This window comes from Hordeum vulgare, chromosome 6H (assembly GCF_904849725.1).
Source record: "Hordeum vulgare subsp. vulgare chromosome 6H, MorexV3_pseudomolecules_assembly, whole genome shotgun sequence".
In the NCBI taxonomy this organism is placed as follows: Eukaryota; Viridiplantae; Streptophyta; class Magnoliopsida; order Poales; family Poaceae; genus Hordeum; species Hordeum vulgare.
In genome coordinates, this window is record NC_058523.1 from 559052054 (window position 1) to 559077378 (window position 25325).

Sequence of the window (25325 nt, forward strand, 5' to 3'; positions counted from 1 at the left end):
TAACATAGTGCGTCCTTTTTTTTAAGTTTAACCATTAATTTAACCAGCAAGACTAATTGCCGCGGGAGCAAAAATTATACCATTCAATTCGTATTAGTCGGTCTTGTTGATTAAATTCAGATCAAACTTTGGTCTCGGAAAGCGTGGGCTCACTATATTAATAAAATAGATGAAGTAGTAGAGCAATACCAGTACGGAGTAGAGACCCAACTTGAGTCCAAACATAAAATAAAATGGGAGAATAGAAAGCAGCCCCAAATGATGCACGGGGGGATTCAGATGAATCTTGCCTTTCTGAGCATGATGATGCAACTTGAATAATGTGGCATCTTTCCGAGCTGGATGGATTCAGCTTGTCTGTTTGTTTTGGTGCTAATTAACTCTTCTCTCTCAAGATTTAGCAACACATCACCTCTACAGCATGCTAGCTACTCTCTCCGTTGCTATATACTCCATCCGTTCCAAAAGAATTGTCTTAACTTTGTCTATAAATAGATGTATCTAAATACTAAAACTTGACTAGATACATTTGTATATAAACAAATCTAAGACAAGAATTTTGGGATGGAGGGAGTATATTTTTAGAGATTTTACTACCGGCTATATATGCAGCAAATTGAGTAAATCTATGAAATATGTATACATATATATATTGTTCATAATGGAATCTTAAAAGAAAATATATATTTAGAAACAGAGCGAGTAGTAGCAGAAAGAGCTTTTTTTTTTTTGCTCCATGAAGGCTGAACTTTGTAAGCACTGGTTCTGGCCTATGATGGACGACATTGTTTTTGTCCGGGGTAGAGCCCTATATTTTTTGTTGGTTTGCACCAGGCCTAATACATTTGTCACGTGCGTGCAGCGCGTCCTTGAACCGAGGCGCTTATCACGGCAGGTGTCTGTAATACTAGTTCAACATCATATCATGCCAGCAGGTGAAATGCAAGATGCAAGAAAGCACATATGCACATGGCTTATCTTTGCTTTGCTCCCACGGTGTCGCCAAGGTACAAAGCTCTCGCGGCGGTTGATGTCTTTCTTTTTTCCTGCGGCAAAAAATGGGTCAGTAAATCTACTTTCATCCGACGGGAGGGGACCGGCCGTGCATGCATGCGTGCATTCGTTCGTCTCTCATCATCTCATCACGCCGCCGATGATTCCTCGCGGAAAAGTCTGCACCTGCGCGCCGATGCGCTGTCGACCGCTCGAGCTCATGCGCCTACGTAGTACTCGTACGAGTTACTGTACTGCACTGACACTCACATTGATCTGAAAATCACTTCGCATACCCTGGATGTTGCGTCCGTCCAAATAAGTTGACACAACCATGCATGCATGTGTTCACCCCACCTGCTCTGCTGGTCGACCATTGCGTTCCATGCTTTCCATCACCCCTGCCGTGCATCGGTGCATACCATATCTTTCTTGGTTTCGTTTCGCTCCAGTATGGTCAGCAGCAGCGAACTCCAGCTTGTGGGTTGTGTGATTCACGATTCTTCCACTTCGTCCGCCCATCCTCTTCATCGCCGTGTCTCCCCGGACCGGTATGGCCCGATGTTAATCCGGAATAGGGAGAGGATAACGAATCTGAACTACATCCGCAACTGCAACGACACAGAGGCTCCGTGGATGCTCAGAATGAAGAGCTACATCCACAACCGCAACGACACATATCCACAACTGCAACGACACATATCCTAGATCAGAAAGCATTCCACCCTTACCCTACCCACGTCAAGCTTGTTCTTCCATGTTGCATCATTCACAACTCGATCCTGCAATGGGGAACTGATGAACTTGTGCCATAGGAGGAGGATGTGACTCCTGATGAGGTGATCAACTCCGGCCATGGCGTGGAGGCGTTTGACAATGAAGCATGGAAGAACAAAAGGTTGAAGCTGACTTAGGCAACGTGGGATAACATAGGTCGGACCAGGATCTAAAAAAGAAGAAGAAGAAGAGGCAACATCAGCAACAGAACAAGAGGAAGAGAAGAAGGAGAGGAAGAGGAAGAGGATGAACTTCCACCTAGTTAGCATCATTGAACTTTCGACTGTTCATCCATATTGACACTTAATAACTTGTACTGTCATTTGCTAGTAGCTAGGATAAACTGTCATTTGTTTTCTAGCTAGGAGAAGACAATTTTGTGTGTGTGTGTGGTAAGATCACCACTAGTGAGAAGTGGTGATCTCATCTTTAGCCGGCTGCAACCAAACAATATGTTGTTTGTCTAACAAAACCGACGCAGGCAACCAAACAACGTGTCCCCTCATACAAATAGCCTGATGCACGCAAACAATCTACATGTAGATGTTGGTTTTTAGCCGACATTACCTCAACGAGGCCCAACCGGGATAAGTATGCAAAATGCCCTAAAACACAAATGTGAACCAAAGGCGCCCTAGAAGTCGATGGCCGTCCACATGGACCACCACGACTTCTCCGCTCCCGGGAGGAGTGCCCCAAGTGACGAAGGAGAGTAGGGTCCTACTATGAGGCCAACGCCAATGCATACCCCAAACACACGTCCGTTTTTGTCCGTTTGAGGTGCGATGTAGCTTGCTGGTAAGGCGTTCGCAAGGCTCCTTCACGTAGCTTGCCGGTAAGGCATCCACGGATCTTCTTCAGGTTCCCATAGGCGTCCGTTTTTGTTTATTTGGGTCCATGCATGTAGCTTGCTGGCAAGGCGCTCGTGGAGCTCCACCACGTGCCGCTTGGCGTCGCGGTGTTGCAGCCGCACCATCTCAGCCTCCTCCTAGTCGTCCGCGGTGCAAGGCTTGTAACGAGGCAAAGAAGATCAATGTGGCGCAACAGATCGTCCGGGAAGCTCCGACGACGGAGAGCTGGAGCACAAGGCGTCTGAGCAAACTATGAGGCAGTTGCAGTTCAAATTTGACCCGCTTTGAGCTGGATCGATGGAAATTTGTCTTTTTCACGAAGGTGGATCAAAGCTTTTGACACCCAAACATTTGGTCAATTGTACATTAAATATGTCATAGTATATTAAAAAATTGATTTGGTCCAATTTTGCAACAAATATATAGTAGGTCCTTCACAAAAAAACTCATTTTGGGCACTCGAAAAATGGAAAATGAAATTTTCGTCCAAAGAAAATCAAAACTTTCTTAGAAAACATTGTTTGTCATTCCAAGATGCACCCCTCAGCAAAATATGATATTACCTGAACAAACTATGCCATGAATGTTGCCATAACAGTGATCATTTGCCTTGATAATTCACTTGTGAGAACACTTTTTTAAGACATTTTTCATAGTCCAAGATTATTATTTTTTCTGGATACTAGATCACATATAATGACACGATGCGAAGGTTTTCAATTCTTTTGATTTTTTTGAATTCCTTATGCCGGTTTCAAAATGTGGCCAAGTTTGTCGGTATGACCGTTCTTATCTAAGGGTGGAAGCTCGTGATTTTTGTGGTGTTTCTAGGACCAAATATACTTGTGTACCTAAAAATGATTTTTGTAAAAAAATAAAAAGCAAACTATGAGACAGCTGCAGTTCAATTTTGACCCGCTTCCAACCGAATCGATGGAAATTTATCTTTTTCACGAAAGGTGGATCAAAGATTTTGACACCCAACAATTTGGTCAATTGTACATTATGGCCTAGTATTTTGTAAAATTGATTCGGTCCAATTTTGCAACAAATATATGGTAGGTCATTCACAAAAAAACTTATTTTGGGGATTCGGAAACTGGAAAATAAATTTTTCGTTCAAAGAAAATGAAAACTTTCGTAGAAAACATTGTTTGCCTTTCCGAAATGCATCCCTGTGCAAAATATGATATCATTTGAACAAACTATGCCAAGAATGTTATCATAATAGTGATCATATGTCTTGAAATTAATGAATCTTCATACATGATAGCTCATTTTTTAGAACACTTTTTTTAGACATTTGTCGTAGTCCAAGATTGTTTATTTTTCTGGATACTAGGTCACATATAATGACACAATATGAAGTTTTCACTTTTTTTATTTTTGTTCTAATTTCTTATGGCGGTTTTAGAATGTGGTCAAGTTTGCTGGTATGACCGTTCTTGTCTAGGTTTGGGATCTTGTGAAATTTTTGGTGTTGTATGATCAAATGTATATTTGTGTATCTAAAAATAATTTTTGAAAAAAATAAAGAACAAACTATAAGTTCAAATTTGATCGGCTTCGAGCTGAATCAACGACAATTTGTCTTTTTCATGAGAGGTGGAATATATCTTTTGACACTCAACTATTTGGTCAATTATACATTAAATATGACCTAGTATTTCAGATAATTTATTTGGTCCAAATAGGCAACAACGATTTGGTAAGTCCTTCACAAAAAAACTCATTTTAAAAACTCGAAAAATGAAAAATGAAAATTTTATGCAAAAAAAAACAAATACTCTGTTTGAAAACATTGTTTGCCATTACAATATGCAGTCATGTGTACAATAAAAGATAATTTTTTTTATTTTTCATGTAAAAAATTATAACTACATGTGCTCTATTCTTATTGACGAAATTAGGGGTGGACTCATAACGCGTCCTTGCAGCGGCAACCTCTCGTGGTCCTTGGTGATGATCCTCACGTGCTCGCCCTAGCCTCGCGAGGGTCTTCCTTCTTGGCTTGCTGATGGGCCAAGAAAGGCTTGTAGAGCGCGTCGGGCGTGGAGACGCAGACCGACTGGCGTGGGTACCCCCGGTCACAGGGGCCGATAGAGTTTATCATAATTTATTAAACAAATGAAAATAATTATTTTTTCAAACTTTTTTCTTTACAAGAAACTACTTTTTGTTCAATTAAATTGGTAACAACTTATTTTTAAATAGTATCCAACGGCAATATCGAGTATATCTTGATTTGATGTGATATTAGTCATATTTATTTATAATAAACTTTTTTACTTATTATAGCTCATTTCTTTAGCATGTTATCTAAATAAGAATGGTATATTTGTTTTCATATTTTATTAAATTAAACGTATATCAATGAAATATTAAAATACAGTAATAGGTTTATAGACCTCTTGTGTCTATCAAATGTAAATACACTTGCATTTAGTTATATTATTATGACCAATTTTGTAACGAATTTGTCATTGTTATCAATTTTTGTTTGGTACATTGCATTAAAACCATATTTTGCAACTAGATTTATCATATATGCCATTGTGATTAAATTTAGTTTGATACATTGCTCTTTAGAATCCTCACTCGTTAAATCTACCTATACATATTCAAGTGCATTTTAGTATCTTCAAGACCTGAGAGTACATTTCTTGTAAAAATCTTGACAAGGTAGTCTAGAGTTTGTGGTGGTTTATAAAAAATATCCCAATGTATGAGATTGAATCTACGAAGATATAAGTAGTTTGTCCATGAAATGTGAGCTCGTTTCATGTTCTTTTCATTTTCAAGTATGATTTTCATGTACCATGACGTTCATATACTTATCATGCAAAGTTTGCATGCTTACTGTATGATCCAATAAATATTTTTGGAAATAAGCACACAAGAGAATTTAGGTTGCAATATTTTTTGTGTTGCTTTTTCCTAGGTTTGACACCAATTTACATAAGTTTTGTAAAACTATCTATACCTACTAATAAAAGAAAGGGAATCGTTTCCCACCCGTGCGCCGGCCGAAACGATGCGCCGGTCGCCCCCTGTCGCGCGCGGGTCCTTGCAACATTTTCCCCATCCACGCGCTTCTCCGGTCAATGGATGCAACATTTTTCGTCTAAATATGTTGCAACCTGCGTTGTTTTTGTTGCAAGCGTTTTTTTACTATATTTTGTCTCAGTAAAAAAGCTGCATATACGTTTGAGTGCAACTCTAGTTCGTCGGATTTTTTGTTACAATCGATGTTTTTTTACTTTTTGCTACAACCGTGTTAATTTTTGCTACAACCCGCATCATGTTTTGCTGCAACCGTTCACTAAAAAGTTGCATACACGTCACGTAAATTTTTGTTACAACCGGCGTTTGACTTTTGCTACCACGTACCATCAGCTTCGTTTTTTTGCTACGATCACGTAGATTTGCTACAAAATTTGTTTTTTGTTGCAACCGTTGAAAAAATTGCTGCATGGCATCGAAATTTTGCTGCATAGGAAGAAAAATATTGCATACGGATCCAACGATGCGGACGACGCGGGGTTGGTGGATCCTGCGGCCCGCACGCGGCCGGCCGAAAATCTGGACCGGCGCACCGGCGCAGATCACCCCCCTAAAAGAAATAGGTATTCTTAGTCCGTCTTGTTATTTTATAAAAAAATCCTGATGTTTCGATTTTTTTCTCCCGTTGCAACGCACGAGCCCTTTTGCTAGTAATTATATATTATCTCGTCTATACTGGTTTTACATATACCATTATAGATCTTATAGAAGTTACATGTTTTTTTTCGAGAACCACCTTTTGATGTTATTTTTTGATCCAAAAAATTCTAACCTCTTGGTGGTCCATCTTGTAGCTGTGGTCATTATTTAGTGTCATGGTGGCTTTATTCCTACACGGAGGAGCTCGGGCAACATATATACCTGAAGGACTCTAGATGTCAACGAGAGAGGGGGGCATAGACCCAAATTTAATCTTTTTCCTAGATACTTTTAGAGGAAAGTACGGATATGTAAGCTATATAGATATGCAACTAGGTGATGCATCCTATACGACAAGTTACAACAAGCAAGAAGGTACATAATGGAACAAACAAGGAAGTAATAATAAACTAAAGCTAGGGTTAGGAGACAACCGAATGTAATGGAGATGAAGATGTAATCTGAAGTACACACTCTTGAGGGAGTGTTAATCTCCGTTGGAAACAACTCCCATGACAAATTATCACGTATGTGCTTCTAACTTCGACTGCTTCACTGAATCGAAACTCAGACGTTCTCCTTACTAAATCTTGTTCAAAATCGAAGCTACGTTGTCTTGACATGGTTGAGTTCTGGCACAATCTTTATATGGCCCCACACAACCTCTATGATGTGGGTTCGGCCGACGAGCATCTATGGTGAAATTGGAGTTGCTTGCTCACGGTTTTAGGTAAGATGATGTGCCTACTTGGGGAGAAATGATGACGATGACACATGTGTGATACCTCGACAAGGCCCTCCTTAGATAGATGTGTATTGGTTCATGGATTGTGGTTGTTTTTTACTTGTTTTTCCATTAATTAACCAGACAATTCTCACTTGCTGATTTAAGTGGATAAAACAAATCTTTTGCCTCGGTATAAAATTGTTATATCACATGCGTGCAATGTCTCTTTAAACTAAGGGCCTTATCAAACCATCGCGAGGCATTTGTAATATTTTAATACAACATCCATAATTGAAATGCAAGAAAGTACATGATTTTATCAAACAGACCTCTGTCATCGTCCCAAACCCAAAATACCGCCAACACGGTTACAAATCCGTTTGGTCATCCTTGCTGCTCTGATACACCCTACTCCGCCGGGCATACACCTCAACCGTCATGTGTTCGGCAAAATGCATGTCCTAGTTTTTTTAGATTATTTTTCTCATTTGCAGGCAAACAATGGATTCATCGGATGATGACTTTGATTAGTAGGAGTTTGATCAGTACAAATTCAAAGAGTTCATTCGTCTGTTAAATATTAATGATGAGCATGATGTTGCCATGATGGTGATGATGAGCATACATGAATAAATAGATAAGCAAATCTTGTTCTTAGCTTCAAGGTTTCAATAAAAGGTAGAATATTAGTTGCGTGAGATAGGGAAAGTGGCACGAAGAGTCTCTACCGTGACTACTTCAAACCCATCCCGATATTCCATGAGTTCCTTGTTTGGCGTTGCTTCCGGATGAGTAGTAACTTTTTCTTGTGCATGGTGGATGCTTTGAATAATTATGATCCCAACTTCATGTCGAGGCAGGATTGTTACGGAAAACTGTCACTCACTCTTATTCGTAAATGCACGGTTGCTCCGAGGATGCTTGCATATGGTAAAAACACAGATGCTATTGATGAGTATGTCCGGATGGGGGAGAACACATGCTTTGAGGCCATGGAGAAATTTGCCTACACCATAGTGAAGGTGTGCGAACCGGAGTACTCAAGGACAGGTCAATAGCGATTGGACTAGAAAGGGGTTTTCCATGTATGCTCGGTTCAATCGAGGCCACAAAAAAAGTTCACCATCATATTTGAAGAAGTAACATCAATTAACTTGTGGATTCGCCATGCTTTCTTTGTCATGACAGGTTCTCACAACGACATCAATGTGTTTCAACCGTCTTCCTTGTCCTAGAGACTTGTGACAGGGATACTATGACATGCAAGTACACCATCAACGAGCATGGCTACAGAAAGGAGTACTACCTTAACAATGGTTTATGGTATCTATCGATGGCGGGTGGCGTTTGTGAAGACTATACACAATCGCTAACATAGCAAACAATGTCCCTTTGAATAAACATAAGAGGACAGTAGAAAGGATGTAGAGATGACATTTGAAGTGCTCCAAGCTTGTCTGGTATTTTGGTGGAGTTACAATTATGTGGGATCTAAAGACACTGTGGGAGGTCATGACATGTTGTGTAATCCTACGTGACATGATTGTGGAGGTTGAATAGCACAAACACATGATTTTGAGAAGGACACGGTGGATCATGACCCCTACTGGCAGGAGGGCTCCAATTTTATATGTTTCTTCTAGTTTTGTTAGGGTGTGTATTTTGGTGACAAAGACGAGACGACGACGGCTTCGTGAAAATGGAATAAGGTTCTCCCTGCCTAGCCCATGTTTCACTGATGCGTCTAGCATCGTCGGTAGGTGTGTGAAGGTATGTCTCTAGCGGATCTCGCTGGGATTCGGTCAGTGGTTGTCTTTAGTGGATTCATTTGGGTCGAGTCTTCGTTCGTCTATGTGAGTGTGTCTTCATGTTGAATACCTTCGATCTATTCTTTTCTTCATCGATGTCGATTGTTGTTTTGGTGTGCTTGGTCCGATAAGGCCTTAGCACGGCGTCATTCCACCCGTGTATTGCAACAAGTTTTGTGTGGCTCCAGTGAGGGAAGGGTGACGACGGTGGCGTGCCTTCAGTTTGCTTTAGTGCATGTTGTCGTCGTAGGCGGTCTATGGGTCTGGATGTAATTTTTATTATTTTTGATGTTCGTCGTATGTACTACCATGATTGACGACGGATGGATCGGAAGTTCTCCCGCATAATTAAATAGAAGGAAAATCTAACTAACCGCGTCGCATTTTGTCATTACCGTGCGAACGGCTTGCAGACCGGTTTGTGTGTGCTCTCTTCTTCATACATGCATGCAATGATGTCATCAGATTTATTTTAAATGACCGGAATTTAATTTTTTTTATCTCTTAAACCGTTAATTCGATCAATGATCCGTTTTCGCCGTTGACTTTGTTTGAACGAAATCTTCAAAACTAGATACCATGTCGACATGTTTCGACAACTTTTTTTTTGCTTGTACTTACTACATTTGTTGTACTTATTTGTCATATTAGTAAGTACTTATTTGTCTGACGAAAAATAACTTAATCGCCATATTTTTAAAAACTGTGTATAATATGACATCTCGACGTAATCAAACTGGCAAGCACAAACAACTTTTTTTAGGCGATTACGCGCAAAAATATGACAACTCAACATATTTAAAATCGGTGACCACAAGAATATTTGGTCATCGTTTGTAAATATGACAACTCGGCATAGTTAAACTAACAAGCACACAAACTAGTTTTCTGACAAAGTTGTATGTAAATATGACAAGTTGGTATATTTTAAATTGACAAACACAACCTATGACATGCTTTTATATCATGTACAATGAAATCTGGTACAGAGCTTTTTTATACGAAACAACATTAAAAAGTGACAATCAAATTATTATTTTCAGGCAAGTAAGTGGTTAATAATATGACAAGTGGGTCCAAAATTGTGACAAGTATGAACGAAAAATAATAATTGACAGAACATATCAACATGGGATCTAGTTTCGAAAAACTCGTCCCGAGAAAGTCAAAGGTGAAAGCAGATCATCAATTGAATTAACGGTTTTATAGATAAAACCTTTTGAATTTCAAACATGAAAGGGAATCTTGTGTGTGGTGTCGTATATTTTCTAGTTACGGATAGCTCATCCATGTGATCCACTTAAAATGCATTAATAAGGAGATTAGTTGACCGCCGCACGATAAAACTTACATGCGGCGAGTGACTCCCTTAAATGAATAATGGAAATGGTACCGCACAATTTGTGTAGCAGAGTAGAGTTCCAGCTCGACACTGTGCACTGTGGCCTACATTCTGAGTGAGGCGAGTCTCTGCAGATGAAAAGCAGAGTTCCAGCTGAGAAGCAGAGTAGCGAGCAGAGAAGAGCAGGAATGAATAGATAGCTCATAACTCATCTTGCGACGAATGAATAGAATATGCCGTTTGTTTGTTGCTGGGTGCATTCTCGTGCTCGTGCGATCAGCTGCTTCTGTTTGGGTTGCGTTTGCATGGTTCTCCCGCGTGTTCTTGTGCCACGCGTCGCGCCGCCATTGGGGACCCTGGATTAGGCAACTTCCCTCTCTCTCTCTCCCACCACGAGCCTCTCGCTGGCCACCTCAGCTCAGGCCTCACTCCGCCTCCATTGTTCCACCGATTCCCTCCCCGGTTCTCGTTTCCAGACACTCCAAACCCCGCCATGGCGGAGCGGCTCGCGTCCTCGGCCACCCTCCTCCCCAGCGCGGCCTCGCCGTCCTCCTCGACCCGCCGCGCCGCCGTCGCCTCCGCCGGGCTCCGCCTCCGCCCGTCGCCGTCGCGCTTCTCACAGGTCGGTTCTCCTCATGCACATCAGGTTCGATTGCACCTACCGTTGCCGAGCTGCTTCCTTACCAGTTTCTAATATTCAACTGCGCAAGGAAGGCTGCGAGGAGAGCCCGCGGTGGCGCCGCCGCCGCTGGGGTGGTGCCGCGGCTGCGGGTGGTCCGATGCATGGCGGCGTCGGATGCCGCGCAGCTCAAGAGCGCGCGGGAGGACATCAAGGAGATCCTCAAAACCACCTACTGCCACCCCATCATGGTACTCCTGTCCTGCTCACCTCTGGCTCTACTCTCTAGCTAGGCTGCAAATCGATCATCTTATTAGTTCCTGCTAACAAACCGACAGCATATTGCATTGCACACCGAAACTGAATCTAAACAAGGCTTGAGCCCTCAGAGCATCTCTATCAGATCACTCAGAAATCACATGACCATTACCGCATCAAAAATTTCATCTGTGTCCATCAATAGTTTTATGAGCGCAAAAGCAGGGGCACGCTCGTCCGCCACCACCGGCGCCGGCGGTGAGGCTGGGCATTGGGCTGGTCGCCGGCTGCCGCCGCCTCGCATTGATCCAACGGACGGGCGACGAAAACAGTTGGTGCGCCACGCCGCAGCCACCCGTGCCTCTGTTTCTTCTGCTCTGCTGTGTCTTTTGGATGGAGCACGAGGTTGGCCTGTGTGCTTTGCTTGTTGGAATCTTGGCATCATCGAAGCTGCTATCAAAAGAAGTTGAGATGAGTGCTTCACATAGCTAGGGGCCACATGATCCATGCTCGGAATCTCGGATTAGTGTGCTCGCCTTGGATCAATTGGCCGTTGTCGCCACCAAGCAAAGTCTCGTGTGCGTCGAAGCGCAGCCTGTTTTCTCTCTAGTAAAACAACTAATTAATGTGTGAAGGTCACGGAAAACACTGGCTAACCTCATTCCTCGATGCCGTGCCCACTGCCTCCTCTGAGTAATTTTGCTGAGCCCATTGAGACTGCAAACAACATCCCAGTAGGAGTCGAGGAGAGGCTCCCTAACACTTACAGGAGTGAAGGGTGCAATGCCATTGATTGATACCTGATGAAGATGAGCTCATGTACAGGCATAATTGTGATGCATCAAATGATACGAAACGAGTCTCTTCTTGCAAAAAAAAAAATGAGTGAAGGGAGGATATCGTCAATTCTAGGACACAAACCTAAAAATTCTGATCATCATATATACATGTCGTCACACATCATATGCAGGTGCTAAAACTTTCTGTTATGTTCCAGGTCCGTTTGGGATGGCATGATTCAGGTACATATGACAAAAATATCGAGGAGTGGCCACAGAGAGGTGGAGCCGACGGAAGCTTAAGATTTGATCCTGAGTTGAGTCATGGAGCCAATGCTGGTATTTTGTCAGGCTAATTTTCTCAAACCTTGTACCTTGGCAAGTGTAGGGTAGTAGCTAACATACTGTACTGGGATGTCTTGTTGCCAGGTCTTACTAATGCTTTAAAGCTCATTCAACCAATCAAGGACAAATACCCAGGTATCACCTATGCCGATCTGTTCCAGTTGGCGAGTGCGACAGCAATTGAGGTTTCTGCCTTTTCTCTGCTGAATTATCTTACTTGGTCATTCTGACAGTTGACCAGCAGGTTATATGAATGTGTTAATTTCTTTTGTCGATCTCATTCCAGGAAGCCGGTGGCCCAAAACTTCCGATGAAATACGGGAGGGTAGATATCACAGCACCCGAGCAGTGTCCACCTGAGGGGAGGCTTCCTGGTTAGTGCTTCTGACAAATTCATCATTTTAACAGCGGTGTCTTCTTGTGCGTTTAAATGTCTGAATTTACAATTTGGGAGAGTACTTATCAAGGTAAATAAATTGACTGATTTCAAATGGGAATGTTACGCAGACGCTGGTCCACGCATACCTGCTGAACACCTTAGGGATGTATTCTATAGGATGGGCCTTGATGACAAGGTGTGGGATGATGCGAGGAATTTGAAAAAAAAAATCATGTCTGCCCGCTTGTGTTACTGATAACTTGAGGTGTTTGTGCAGGAAATTGTCGCATTGTCCGGCGCACATACACTTGGAAGGTCACGCCCTGACAGGAGTGGCTGGGGAAAGCCAGAAACAAAATACACAGTATGTTTTTCAATTCGGAGTCAAAACTCAAAACCCAAATCGTGCTTTAAAAATCTTCGCAACATTGTTCCTACTTGATTCTGATTAGTTTCAACTGGTCGCCAATCATCTGGCCAAAACTAAGCTCTTACTTTTACTGTGTGTCTACAGAAGGACGGGCCTGGTGAACCTGGAGGGCAATCATGGACAGCTGAATGGTTGAAGTTTGATAACAGCTACTTCAAGGTGGGCCCCATTTTCTATTTTTCTTTCATGCTTTGCTGATTAAAATTTTCATTGGAGCCCTGATCATTTGAGATGCGAACAACAATTTCAGGACATAAAAGAGCAAAGGGATCAGGAGCTTCTAGTATTGCCTACAGATGCTGCACTATTTGATGACCCATCATTCAAGGTAAACCTGATTGCCGTCACTTTGTTACCCGTGATGATGCTATGAAACAGTAATACGTAAATTCACCTTTTGCGCACGCGCAGGTATATGCCGAGAAGTACGCAGAGGACCAGGATGCATTCTTCAAAGACTACGCCGAAGCCCATGCTAAACTGAGCAACCTTGGTGCAAAGTTTGATCCTCCTGAGGTGAGCCCGCCATCCTCCCATGTCCATGCCTAAAGAGCAAATGCAGTAGAAAGGAAGTCAAAATATTTAGGCTCTTACATTCGACATGGCAATCTTTATGGCCAACTTCTCCTAAAATTGGTAAAACCTGACGCATGATAATGATATTAACCTGAAGGGATTCTCGTTGGACGATGACAAGGGTGCCGCGGCAACCGACGAGAAGGCGGTTGCTGATCCAGAGCCAACGGTTGTTGCTCCAGAGCCAATGGTTGCTGCACCAGCCCCAGCGGATGCTACTAATGGCGCAGGACCGCAACCAGAGCCCTTCGTTGCCGCCAAATACTCTTACAAGAAGGTTTACCCCTATACAATCTATGTCTGGCTGAAAGATGTTTGGACGGGGCATGCTACTAAAGTATCACGCCAAAATTACAAAATAGATGGCTTTGAGAGGATCTTTGATAATATTTGAAAATTATTTGACTGTGAACTTTTGCAGAGAGAGTTGTCCGACACGATGAAGCAGAAGATCAGAGCCGAGTACGAGGGCCTTGGAGGCAGCCCGGATAAGCCTATGCAGTCCAACTACTTCCTCAACATTATGATCGTGATCGCAGGATTGGCATTCTTGACGTCTCTGGTCGGCAACTAAGATCGGTGGTCTGATGAGTCTCTTCTTTTTCATCTGGTGTAATTAACCATTTTCCAGGGACTGGTGTGTCGACATGCAAGATGACCAAGGCAATGCTTTTGGTCATCTTACCTTGTCTTGAGTTTTCATCATTTGAAGTAAAGTGAGGCAAACCTAGTAAATTGCTGGAAACCATGGGATGTTTCCTACCTTTTTGTTGTCTTGCTCATCTTACATCATCTCGATTTTTTTGTTGCACTTGTGTTTTAAAAATATTATCATGTTTTTTGGAGGCTTTTTGTTTTTGTTGCAGCATTTTAACATTTATGTATGATAAATTCCCTAGCTGAGCATTGTGGAAATGAATATAAGAGATGTTCCTACGTAATTACGTATCAACCTTTCCTGCCCCCTGGAATGGATATATTGTCCAAATGGTATAAGATAAGTGTGGTTGCTGGGCTAGAAGGAACCCGGGACACAGGCCCACCTACGGACCTACCCGTACTTGTTGATCAAAAGAAAAACTGTGTCCAGGTGAAACTATCATGGTCAAAATATCCTCTAATGTCAAAGGTGTGACGTGGCATAAAAACACATAGTGCAAACCTATAGAGTACAGTAGAAGTACTCTAGAAAAACTCAGAGAATAAGAAGTAAAAGTACCCTTAAACCAAGTATTAACAGACTAAACTGTGTAAATTTGGAAACTGCAGAGGGTAAAATTGTATTTGAGATTGTAATACGGACAAGAGTAAAACCGGTACATGTTACTAGTTGGTATGCAGAGAGTGCAGTAGAAGAGCATATACTGCAGGGCAGTGCACAAACGTTACGAGTACAGGAAACATTATTGGTTGGGTGGATGAACTGGACAAGTGACACGTGCATCTGAATTCTAGTCAACTTAGATCTGGGCTGTTGATACCAGAACCATTGTGTCAATATTGATGGAGGGATATCCCTACAAATAATTAACCTACTAGTGATTATCCTTCACCCAGTGTCATGGCTAATTGTCAAGCAAACCATAGCAAACCTATATATGCATATCATACATGAACTTTTGAGTAGCCTGTTCCAGGGAATTGAGCCATAAGCTATAACCTATAATGGTTGAGGAACAGATCTTATTTTAAATTCGGTATTACTGTTGATACCAGATCCTGAAACCACAGTTCCCACAAAATCCTTCATTTAGTTCCTGCATATGTACATTTCATCACAACCTATCATATACTATTTCCCATACAAGAATCTGTTATGAGACCAAGTATGGGCACCTGTATTAATGCACAGTAAGAGATAAAACAGAAATGTTGCCTTGAATCGAACAATGTTAGCATATAAGCACATAATGGCACCTTCTCTTTTTGCCAAATACAGAGAATGCCGAATGCACACAAAAAAATTCAAAAGAAGAAACACATACATACTGAAGGATTACCACGACCCTTTGGTGGACTATCTCTGTTTCTCAAAGATTCCCTTGGTTTGTCTGAACTATAATCCTCTCACCCCACACAGATCATTCGCATAGCTGATAGGTTACACCGAAGAAGATCTACATACATATTTGCATTGCTGGATAATAAATGGACACCTATAGCATTTCTGCCAAAGTTCAGGTACCAAGTTCCAGTTCCTCGGGATTTCCTGCTTTTTGTCCTGATGCACATTACTTCAGTTACAAAAAGTGTATATAGAACAGAAAAGAAAGTACAGAACAACAATCAGCAAACACGGTTCTTTGTTTGCTAGTATCTCCCAGCGGAAAATTCAGCAAAATATGAAGAGGGGAGATAAGCTCATATTTGCATAGCATATTGTGGACAGCAAAACTTAACAGTGCAGCAGACATCCTGGTGGTGTTTGAATTGCTTAACTTAACTCGGAACAAAAACACTGCACTATCATCAGCCTATCGCTGCCACTTTGGTGGAAAATCCATATAGTTCAGCAAAGTACAAGATCACAACCAAGCTGAGAACGCCGAAATCGCCCCCCCTTTTGCTGCAGAAGAAATTACCAATGGCATCTGCAACCAGCAGCTTGAATGGATTCGAAGCCCGTGATCCTGTGGCTTGGCTAGGGTTTGGCGGGATCCTGGCTGGGGAGCGAGTCTGCTCCTCCAGTTCCGGCTCCGGCAGCGGCTGCGCGCTTGCGGGCGATGAAGGCCTGGAGGACCTCGCGTCGCCGCGCGGCCTTGGCGCGCGAGGGCTCGATGTTGGCGTAGGAGAGGCGGGCGGCGACGGCGATGAGTGCGGCGCCGGTGAGGAAGAGGCCGGCCGTGGCGGCGCGCTGCCGCCGGGTCGCCGTGTACTGCAGCCACACCATATCTTAGTCCTACGCTGCCCTCGCGAGTGTGGAAGACGGAATGGGATGGGCTCGCGTACGTAAAAGATATGGTGAAGACGGATTGAGGGCAGTACGTCTGCGCGTGTCGAGAGCGCACATTGCGAGCAGAGTTTTCTTCAGGTTCAGACTTGAAGAGCAAAGCAAAGAGCAAGAATTCAGTGTTCAGACAGATTGGCATGGCGTGTTGTTGATCCATCGGCGGCGAATTAATCAAGTCGCATCATCAGTTGATGGACGGAGTAATTTAATTACAGCACGCACGCATGAATTGCTCGATAGTAGTGCTAAACACACTGTCTAATTGATCCAGCCTGTCTATCGGCGAGGAGTTTGGGCAAGGTTGACGGTGGCGCTGCTGCTGCTGTGGGCGGGGACGTCGTCGTCGTCTTGGTCTTGGTCTTGGGCGCCGCTTCTGCTGCTGCTGGTGCCGGCGTACTCGTCCTCCTCGGCGATGGGGTCGAGACAGCTCTCTGCTGCTTGGCGGAGGCGGAGCCTCTGCAGTCGCACCACGTGGAGTGTCTCGAGCGGGGCCGCCTCGTCGGCGGCCAAGTGGACGACGGCGCAGGTTCTCTCGGCAGCGGCAGGGGCCATGAGTTGAGTATACCGGTGGGCTTCTTCTTGTGCGATCAGTTGCCGTTGCAGAGGCGTGCCGAGAGGGTTCTTGGCCTGCTGCTGCAGCTGTGCGGCGGCGGCGGCGGTGGTGGTGGTGCACGGGTCTGGTGGGTTCAGCGATGAGAAGAGAGCAGCTCTGTGCTTGTTGTTTATATAAAGCCGGCGACGGCGACGGCGAGGCCCACCCGTCGGCGTCGGATGGAGTTGAGTGGTGGAGCACGCGAGCGATTTTGTGGTGGCCGCCCGCGTTTGCGCGCAGCTTGCGTCCGTTTCAGTCGCTCTCCTCTCGCGGCCAAAGCAAGCCACTTGAGATGTGCCACGTACGCCCTTTCTCCGCAAGTATCTTCTTTCTTCTTGTAAGATGGTGCCACGTGCGTACGCCTTCTCGTCTACCTCGGCCACTCCTCTGCATCAATCAATATATTCATATGGGTGGTCAAGGTTGGCACGGGCATGCAAAACGTGTTCCTCTCACCGGCCGGGCGCCCTGCTTCACTACACCTCGGCCACTCCTCCCACGGGAAGCTCACTTGTTATCTAACAAAAATAAAATACATTTTACAACTCAATTTTGAACGAAATATAGACGGTTTCATTCATATTTATAGAAATTCAGAAACATACATAAAAATCTAAAAATACCACGTCGCCGTCACCGTCCCGAGCCTAGTTCATGCCGAGGAGCTTGTAGAAGGGCCGTGTAGTCGTCGTCATCGCTCGGAAGGCCACCGTCGTCCTTGCTGCAGCCTTGTCCTGGGTCGCCGCTGTGGGCGGGATTGGTCGGTGCGGGCGTCTCCTCGTCGTTGTCGAAGAGAACGATGACGTTGTTCTTGTCGCGGTTGCGGCGCCGCTCGGCGATTTTCTCCAGAGCGCGGGTTGGCGCTCCATCTCCTCCCGCATGTAGTCGTCATGCGACAATTTGAGGCCGGCGTCGAGGTCGTCTGCCATGGCCTCAAGCTCCTGCTTCATCATGACGGTCGCCGCCGGCTCCTTCTTTGGCTTGACAAAGTGAAGCCTGCTTGTGCGCGTCGGCGGGCAAAGACTCCCGGATCCGCGTGATCTCGGCCTACCGCTCCGCGTCGGAGGGCATGGGGACACCGTCGGTGCTCAGACGCCATGCGCCCAGCATGCGCATGTGCGGAGTCGTCGGGTAGTTCGCCTCATGGAGAAGGCGCACCTCACACTCGTGCAGAAACCGGCGGCGAAGCTGTTGGCCGTCGCTTCGTCGCCGGGGAATCGTTCCGCCATGGCCTTGGAGGAAATTACCGACGATGAAGGCGAGAGAGATGGACATGGATGGCGAATGTGCGGCGAGTGACGGCGAGGCATGACTTTTATAGCAGGGAGAAGGGCGGGAGCGGTGTGTATGCGTGGCGGGAAAGGGCGGGATGTGTGGCGGCTCTCCATCACCGCGTCGCTAGACCCTGTAAACCCAACCGACTGCATGGGAGCCAAGGTGATTAGAACGAAGCCTCTCGGCGACGCATAGTCACTGACTTGGCGCGGTATTTTTTTGCCACGGGCGCGCTGGGTTTGGCATGGGTCCGTCGACGCCAATTTTAGCCCGAACTGGCAAATTTTGGACTCCCAAGGGTGCGACCGGGCAATTTTCTTTTGCACCAGCAATAAAAAAGAGACTTGAGGGGCCTATTTGGGTTGAGCGATTGGAGATTATCTAACCCCTGATTGTTGTTTCCACTCCCTTAACCCCCTTGATGTATATACGTTGGAGTCCGAATTAATTTCATTTAAATTATGCAAATTAGAGTTCAAAACAAGAGCAAACGTGTTTGAAAAAGTAGATACGTTGGAGACATATCAAGTGTGTGTCTCGAAGCGATGGAGGGTGATACAACAAAAGTGCAATAAGTTTTGTGTAACCCTTGAGAGCATCCAGACACGTTCCGTGAGTGACCTTGGTATCAAAGATATGGTTTACATGTGTCACTTTCTGTATTCATTTCCGTTATGCTTGCATGTCCATTTGCTCGTATGCTTGCATGTTGTTTATTTAGAGGCATTTAAGCCCAATCTGATGGTAAGTCCTTCAACCTCATTCATTATTGGATGGTCATCAACGGAGAGGAGATGTTCAAGACACAATATGCCGCTGTCAAAGGACGTGAGGGGGAGGAAGCCGTCGAGGAGCATGGGGATAGAGAGAAGCCATGGTCGCGACCAACCTCAAGAAGGAGGACAAACATAATGCGGCATCAATTGCCTTACATGCCACCTTGGAAGGCATGATGAGCAAGAAGGACACAAGAGAAAAGAAGCGTCGACAAGACAAGGGAGATTAAATGAATGCGGTAAGTGGTAAGTGTGCTGGCATGATCATGGTTGAGATGGCATGATCAAACTTCTGCCCTTATTTATATGCTGGTATGTGCGTTGTTTGCTCGCAAATGCGTCAGCATAAATTGTGCGATGGTTTTTTTGGAGGCTGACATCTATACCAGTCATTGGCAATGCCGTAGGTATAAAATTTGGACGATGACATGGCCACTCACATGATGTGTAATCGTTGATCTTTTTAAAATTTTGTGTGGGCATTAAATGTGTTTTGTGTGGACATTAAATGGGTTTGTGCATCGAACGCATTGCTGACCCAAACATAAAGAGAGGTGGCGACGAGCAGACAGCCGACTCAGTCAGGCAAAAAAAAAACATATGTTTGCTTAAATCGGCGCGTTGGAGCTGCTCATAGGTTCAAACTTGATAGGGGAGAGCAGAGCAAAGATCAAGAATGAGATAAGCTCTCCAGTCTTCACTAGCATGACAGATTGGCAGCAAATTTAGAACAGTTGTTGCGGCAAAGTTTGTGAGCCGTCGGCAGCAAAATAAGCAACTCGCATCATCAATTCATGGATGGAGTAATTACAGGTCGCACGCATGAACTGCAGGGGAGAAGATACACATACCACAACCTACAGAGGAGTACTAGTAAACATGTAAATGATCCAGCCTATCGACGACGGCTTTGCTCAAGATGGACGGCCGTAGTTGTGCTGGTGTGGACAACGAGCGTGGCGGCGGGGACGTCGTCGTCGTTGTCATCTCGGCTGTTGCCACCGTATTCCTCATCCTCGGCGATTGGGTGGAGGCATCCCTCCGCCGCGCGACGGAGGCGGAGCCGCTGCAGCCGCACGACGTGGAGCGTCTCCGGCGGGGCCGCCTCGTCCGCGGCGAAGCGTCCCAGGCCGCAGGATCTCTCGGCGGGGGCCATGATCGATTTGATGGCTACACTACACCGGTGCGCGGAGAGGTTGCTTCGCCTGCTGCAGCCGCGCGGTGGTGGGTGGTGGACCGTCAGTTAAGCAGATGCAGATGCAGAGCGGAGCAGAGCAGTATCTTATCTCTTCTACTTGTCCGATCGTGCCACGTACGTATCGTCCACTCCTCTGCATCCATCATATGCACGTGGACGTGTGCTCCTACTACACATTACGTGGCCTAACATGCCAGTTTCAGCCACGGGCATGCAAAACGTGCTTTCAATCGTGTTACTTATACTTCCAACTTTATAGCGCTAATTGACATGCAAATACATACTCTAATTGCCACAACAGCTCACCCGTTTCGGCCTAATTCAGCCATATATCTACCGTTAATTAAACGACGGACGTCGCTTTCGAATCACAGTTACAATCTTGCTCCCTCCTCACTTTTTCAAAATAATTGCACCCTCTTTTTGTTGCTTTCATTTTGTATTTCTGTTACTCGCTAGTCAGCTCAGCTAGCTCTCGTGCAAAAGTTAACGATGCTACCAGGCACTACTGATCCTACAAAAAGTAACACGTTTTTTTTCTTGTTTGAACCAAAAAACATCTAGAAGCAGAGCGTGCGTGCGTGCATACACGTGCATGGTTGTTTGCTTGTATGCGTACGTGTTTTGCAAGGTTCATGAACAAAATCTCCTATGTAGGTGTGTGTATCTTTGTTAGGTACCGTTCCATTGCTGCAAAATACAAAAAAAAAAAAAACGCGCCCCTCCCAAACCCTGGCGCTGCCACAAGACCTCTCCCAAGGTGGCAACCCCTCTTCGACATTACAAGAAATATGCACGTTTATAACAAAATATATTGAACAGGGGTCAAATTGTTCATAGTTCTATGACCAAAAATTGCCACATGATCATGGTGTGTCTAAAAAGGTCTTGACCCTATGACATTATGACAATTTCTTCTGAGAAGGTTAACATTCCATTTCACCAAATGGCCATAAAAATGTATAGCTCTATTCATGCTCTTATTTCAGGTCTGACATGACCAAGCTAATAAGGTTATATGCTTGAATAGACGTGACTGGATAGACATCTCGGTAATTTGGCTTGCATGTCGTGTACAAATGTTAATTTTGTGTCTAAGCCGCATAGCATAACTAAACTAACGTGTGAGACCCACATATTGTGTGGCAAATGCAGCTGGCTACCGAAACCCACATTTGACGTCTGGGACCGACTAAGAGGCTCACCAAATGACTGATGGGACCCACTAGCCCATGGGCCCATGCATGACATGCTACTAATTCTTTCATATATTTGTTAGATACAAGGTACACATATACATAAAATAGTTAAACAAGATATTTGTCTGGCTCACATTTAAATTATATTCAATAAATAGTTTATAATGAATTGAATGTCTAAAAGATGGTCAAGAGCACGACGGCGAGACGATGCATCAATGATCGCAAGCTACAACTATTTTGCATAAATGTTGTCAGTTCATTTTCCGCTTGTGATGCAAATTAAACTCTTGATTATGCTTAAAAATGTTGTCACGTTCATTTTTGGCTTATGATGCAAATTTAACTTCTTAATTATGGTGTTACCCTTAATTATGCATTAAAAATGGTGCCATGTTCATTTTTGGATTGTGATTCAAATTTAACTTCTTAATATATATTCAGTCACACACCTGATTTGACAAACACATAATATTTAGATATCTAGATATTTAGATGTCACTACATATAGAAATATCATAATATATATTCCTCCACATACCTTAATTCATCGACGAATGTGATATTATGATTTTACTAAGAGTTAGGGGAAGAAATTATTTAATGTGTCAAACTAAAATCACCAAAAGAAAATATGCCTTCAATCTTCATCTTAACACAAAAGGAGCATTTGTAATGATAAAACCTTTTCAATCTTTGTACTTGTACGAACCTTTATGTTCACATATTTGATAGATATTATAATTATCTGAGAAATAGTTATTTTCTAGTCCTTTGAGAAAAAACAATAAAATAAAAATAAAAGCATCATAATGCTAAGATGTATTAATAGGAAAATAACAAATATTTTGTGATAAAACAAGTAAATTGGAAAAGGTAAAAAAGCTCAATATAAATAATAAATATTGTACAAATAATAGGATACAAAAATAAGTTTCAGAATATATGGTCCTCATAAAAAGAATTTGAATCATGATAATAATATAATTACGGCATGCGGATATTGTATTACTGGAAATCAAGATTTGAGTGTGAGAATATTGGATCTTGAAGTGTGGAATCTTACATTCGTGTATTTATAATGGTTTTAATTAGATTTACTATAAAAACAAAGATCGGAGGTGAGAGTGTATCTAATCGCGTAACTGCCTTTTTCTATTAAAATTGTTTTACATGAACCCCATTTAGAAAAATTAATAAAATCCAGAGCTGAAAATTATACTAATTCTCTATCTCTCCTCAAATCAGTTGATTGTAGGATATAATATATTGTGCTACTTTGAAATATAAGAAATAACATTTTAAAGTCTAATTTTAGTACAACTATTCATTTCTCTCGTTGTTTGCACTAATTAATATATATAGAAAAGCCCAGGCCAGATAATATTGAAAAGCAATATATGAACATGCATCAAACACTTTTTTCATAAAAACTTGCGTTGTTAGAGATTGGGCTCGATTGGCCTGTGAAATGCGACTTAGAAGGATGATTATTGAAACTGATGCAAAATAATTAGCCAATCTATGGAAGCAGAAGAGAAGTGGAAGGTTAGCGATCGCTTGCTTTCTACATGAACTTGATGAATTGAGTGTGAATTTCTGAACTAGTTAATGTCGGACGATAAACCAATGCATTTGCACACATGTGTGATGTACGATCTAGTGCTAATAGGAGATGGTGCCTCTGGATAAATTGGAGTACTTCTTTATTCCTTTCTTGTTGCTTCTAAGACGACTAGTTAGTTAATTCCGATCTATGTCAAAAAAAGTTAGTTAATTACAGGGACGGAGCTCCATTGTAGGCAATTGGGTCAATTGACCCCAGTAAAATTAGCAACTCTTTCACTAATTTAGCACTAATCATTACTCATTTATAAATGATGACCCCATTATGATAGACATTGACCCCGTTAAACCTTTTTTCAAGCTTCGTCACTGGTTAAGGCCCTGTTGAAACCACAATAGATTATAATAATCTGGATTATGAAGATAGATTATATAATCTGGTTTATGAAAATAATGTAGGTGGACATGTTTGAAGGTCAGATTATATAAACTGTAATTCAGGTTTTATATTATACAATGACATGTGTGCCCTCTATTTTTTAACTGCAAAGGTAATAATCTAGGTGGATATGTTTGGAGGACGGTGACGGTGGCAGTAGGTAATTATCTCTAAGTTTCCAAGGATAATGGGTCATTACTGATCCATAATCTGATTTTAGCTGGGATAGAGTAGATTATGAGTTTTTAATAATCTGTCCGTCTAGTTTTTATAAACTGCAATATAATCTGTTCTGTTTGAAGACATAATAGATTATAAAAACCGAATTGTATAATTTGTGTGGTTCCAAACAGGGCCTAATTCAGGGGATTGATTCGTAAAAGAAGACCAAAAGTCGTCCGTATTTTCCAAAGTGTAGAAGAAGGAATGGCATGGACTGACCCAAAAGATAAAAAAAAACGGTGAAAACGGATTACACGTAATATGTCTTCGCGAGTCGAGAGCGGTGCACAGAAGAAGCAGAGTTTTCTTCAGGTTCAGAGCTGAACAAGGAGCAAGAAAGAGATCTTCACTAGCATCAGCATGGTTGACAGCCAGCAAATTCTCACAGTTGTTGCAGCAGTATCCATTGATGGCAGATAAAATGGATGTGCTAATTACAGCTCGCACGCATGAACTGCGGAGTACATTCACATACCACGGATACAGAGGAGATCGACTTCCTACTAGCTAGTAGTGCTAAACACTGTGTCTAGTTGATCCAGCTCATCCACGACGACACTGGCCAAGGTGGACGGTTGCGCTGCTGCTGTGTGCGCTGGGCGAGCGCGCGAGGACGTTGTCGTCGTGTTCGTTGCTGCTGCCAGCGAAGTCTTCCTCCTCGGCGATGGGGCGTAGCCAACCCTGCGCCGCGCGGCGGAGGCGGAGCCGCTGCATGAGCACGAGGTGGAGGGTCTCCGGCGGGGCCGCCTCGTCGGCGGCGAAGCGGAGGACGGCGCAGGATCTCTCGTCGGGGGCCATGGCTGGTGGGTGCCGATGTGTCGTGTCTTCTCGTATGGTCAGTTGCAGTTGCAGAGAGGTTTGTGGTGCAGCTGTGTGTTTGGTGGTGGTGGGTTCAACGATGAGAAGAGAGCAGCTCTGTGTTTGTTGTTTATATAAAGCCGGCGACGGCGACGGCGAGGCCAACCGGCGTCAGAAGGAGTTGAGTGGTGGAGCTCGCGATCGATGGACGATTAGTGGCCGCCCGCGTTTGCGCGTGCGCACGCAGCTTCCTTCCAGTTCATTTCAGTCGCTCTCCTATCACGCCCAAGGGAACCCACTTGGCATGTGCCACGTGCTCCCTTCCTCTGCAAGTAGTATCTTCTCTCTTCTTGTCTGATGGTGCCACGTACGTTCACCTCCGCCACTGTGCAGCAATCATAGGCACGTGGACGCACTACACGACGCATACATTGCGTGGCCTAACACTAACACAGTAACTTGCTAGTGTCAGGCACGGGCCTGCAAAACGTGCTCAATTAATACTTCCTCCCACTGGCCGTCCTGCTTCACTACGCTGCTAGTACCACAATCACTCAGGACAGCACGCATGCTTCCCACGGGAAGCTCACTTGTTTTGGCCTAACTGGCGCACGTCGTAACCTAACAAAAAAGGATGTCAAGCAATGGTGGCAAGGGACTCGAAGGGTATCCATATTGCATCGGCATGCTGGTTTACTAGAGACGCGCGCATTGCTGCACGGCG

At 43.8% G+C, this 25325-nt stretch overlaps 5 protein-coding genes across 6 annotated transcripts; 1 reads left to right on the top strand and 4 right to left on the bottom strand.

Annotated features, from left to right (window-relative positions):
• The first annotated feature begins 10407 nt into the window (after positions 1-10407).
• Positions 10408-14431, top strand: LOC123404272 (probable L-ascorbate peroxidase 8, chloroplastic). Of its 2 annotated transcripts, XM_045098196.1 has the most exons (12): positions 10537-10822; positions 10915-11070; positions 12075-12195; positions 12286-12386; positions 12488-12575; positions 12709-12776; positions 12858-12944; positions 13095-13169; positions 13261-13338; positions 13422-13526; positions 13684-13863; positions 14008-14431. In XM_045098196.1, exons 1-12 carry the CDS (start codon positions 10694-10696, stop codon positions 14158-14160), a joined length of 1341 nt encoding a protein of 446 aa, XP_044954131.1. In that variant the 5' UTR covers positions 10537-10693; the 3' UTR covers positions 14161-14431. The 2 variants fall into 2 exon arrangements, with proteins under 2 accessions (XP_044954130.1, XP_044954131.1); XM_045098195.1 differs by having other exon boundaries at positions 10408-11070.
• Positions 14432-15927: 1496 nt separating this feature from the next.
• LOC123402087 lies at positions 15928-16583 on the bottom strand. The gene has a single exon (XM_045095956.1). It carries the CDS (start codon positions 16474-16476, stop codon positions 16228-16230), a length of 249 nt encoding a protein of 82 aa, XP_044951891.1. The 5' UTR covers positions 16477-16583; the 3' UTR covers positions 15928-16227.
• Positions 16584-16676: 93 nt separating this feature from the next.
• LOC123402086 lies at positions 16677-17249 on the bottom strand. Its single transcript, XM_045095955.1, has one exon. The coding sequence runs from the start codon at positions 17086-17088 to the stop codon at positions 16813-16815; it is 276 nt and encodes a 91-aa protein (XP_044951890.1). The 5' UTR covers positions 17089-17249; the 3' UTR covers positions 16677-16812.
• Positions 17250-19878: 2629 nt separating this feature from the next.
• LOC123404148 lies at positions 19879-20439 on the bottom strand. The gene has a single exon (XM_045098068.1). The coding sequence runs from the start codon at positions 20333-20335 to the stop codon at positions 20075-20077; it is 261 nt and encodes an 86-aa protein (XP_044954003.1). The 5' UTR covers positions 20336-20439; the 3' UTR covers positions 19879-20074.
• A 3511-nt stretch (positions 20440-23950) lies between these two features.
• LOC123403865 lies at positions 23951-24742 on the bottom strand. The gene has a single exon (XM_045097783.1). The coding sequence runs from the start codon at positions 24599-24601 to the stop codon at positions 24347-24349; it is 255 nt and encodes an 84-aa protein (XP_044953718.1). The 5' UTR covers positions 24602-24742; the 3' UTR covers positions 23951-24346.
• Positions 24743-25325: the final 583 nt, after the last annotated feature.

Bases quoted from the DNA above. Each gene is read 5' to 3' on its own strand.
- LOC123404272 (XM_045098195.1), top strand. From the start codon at position 10,423: ATGAATAGAATATGCCGTTTGTTTGTTGCTGGGTGCATTCTCGTGCTC. The intron at 12,777-12,857 runs GTGTGGGATGAT...GTGTTTGTGCAG, and splicing joins GGATGGGCCTTGATGACAAG to GAAATTGTCGCATTGTCCGG. The intron at 13,864-14,007 runs GTTTACCCCTAT...GAACTTTTGCAG, and splicing joins CCAAATACTCTTACAAGAAG to AGAGAGTTGTCCGACACGAT.
- LOC123402087 (XM_045095956.1), bottom strand. From the start codon at position 16,476: ATGGTGTGGCTGCAGTACACGGCGACCCGGCGGCAGCGCGCCGCCACG.
- LOC123402086 (XM_045095955.1), bottom strand. From the start codon at position 17,088: ATGGCCCCTGCCGCTGCCGAGAGAACCTGCGCCGTCGTCCACTTGGCC.
- LOC123404148 (XM_045098068.1), bottom strand. From the start codon at position 20,335: ATGGCCCCCGCCGAGAGATCCTGCGGCCTGGGACGCTTCGCCGCGGAC.
- LOC123403865 (XM_045097783.1), bottom strand. From the start codon at position 24,601: ATGGCCCCCGACGAGAGATCCTGCGCCGTCCTCCGCTTCGCCGCCGAC.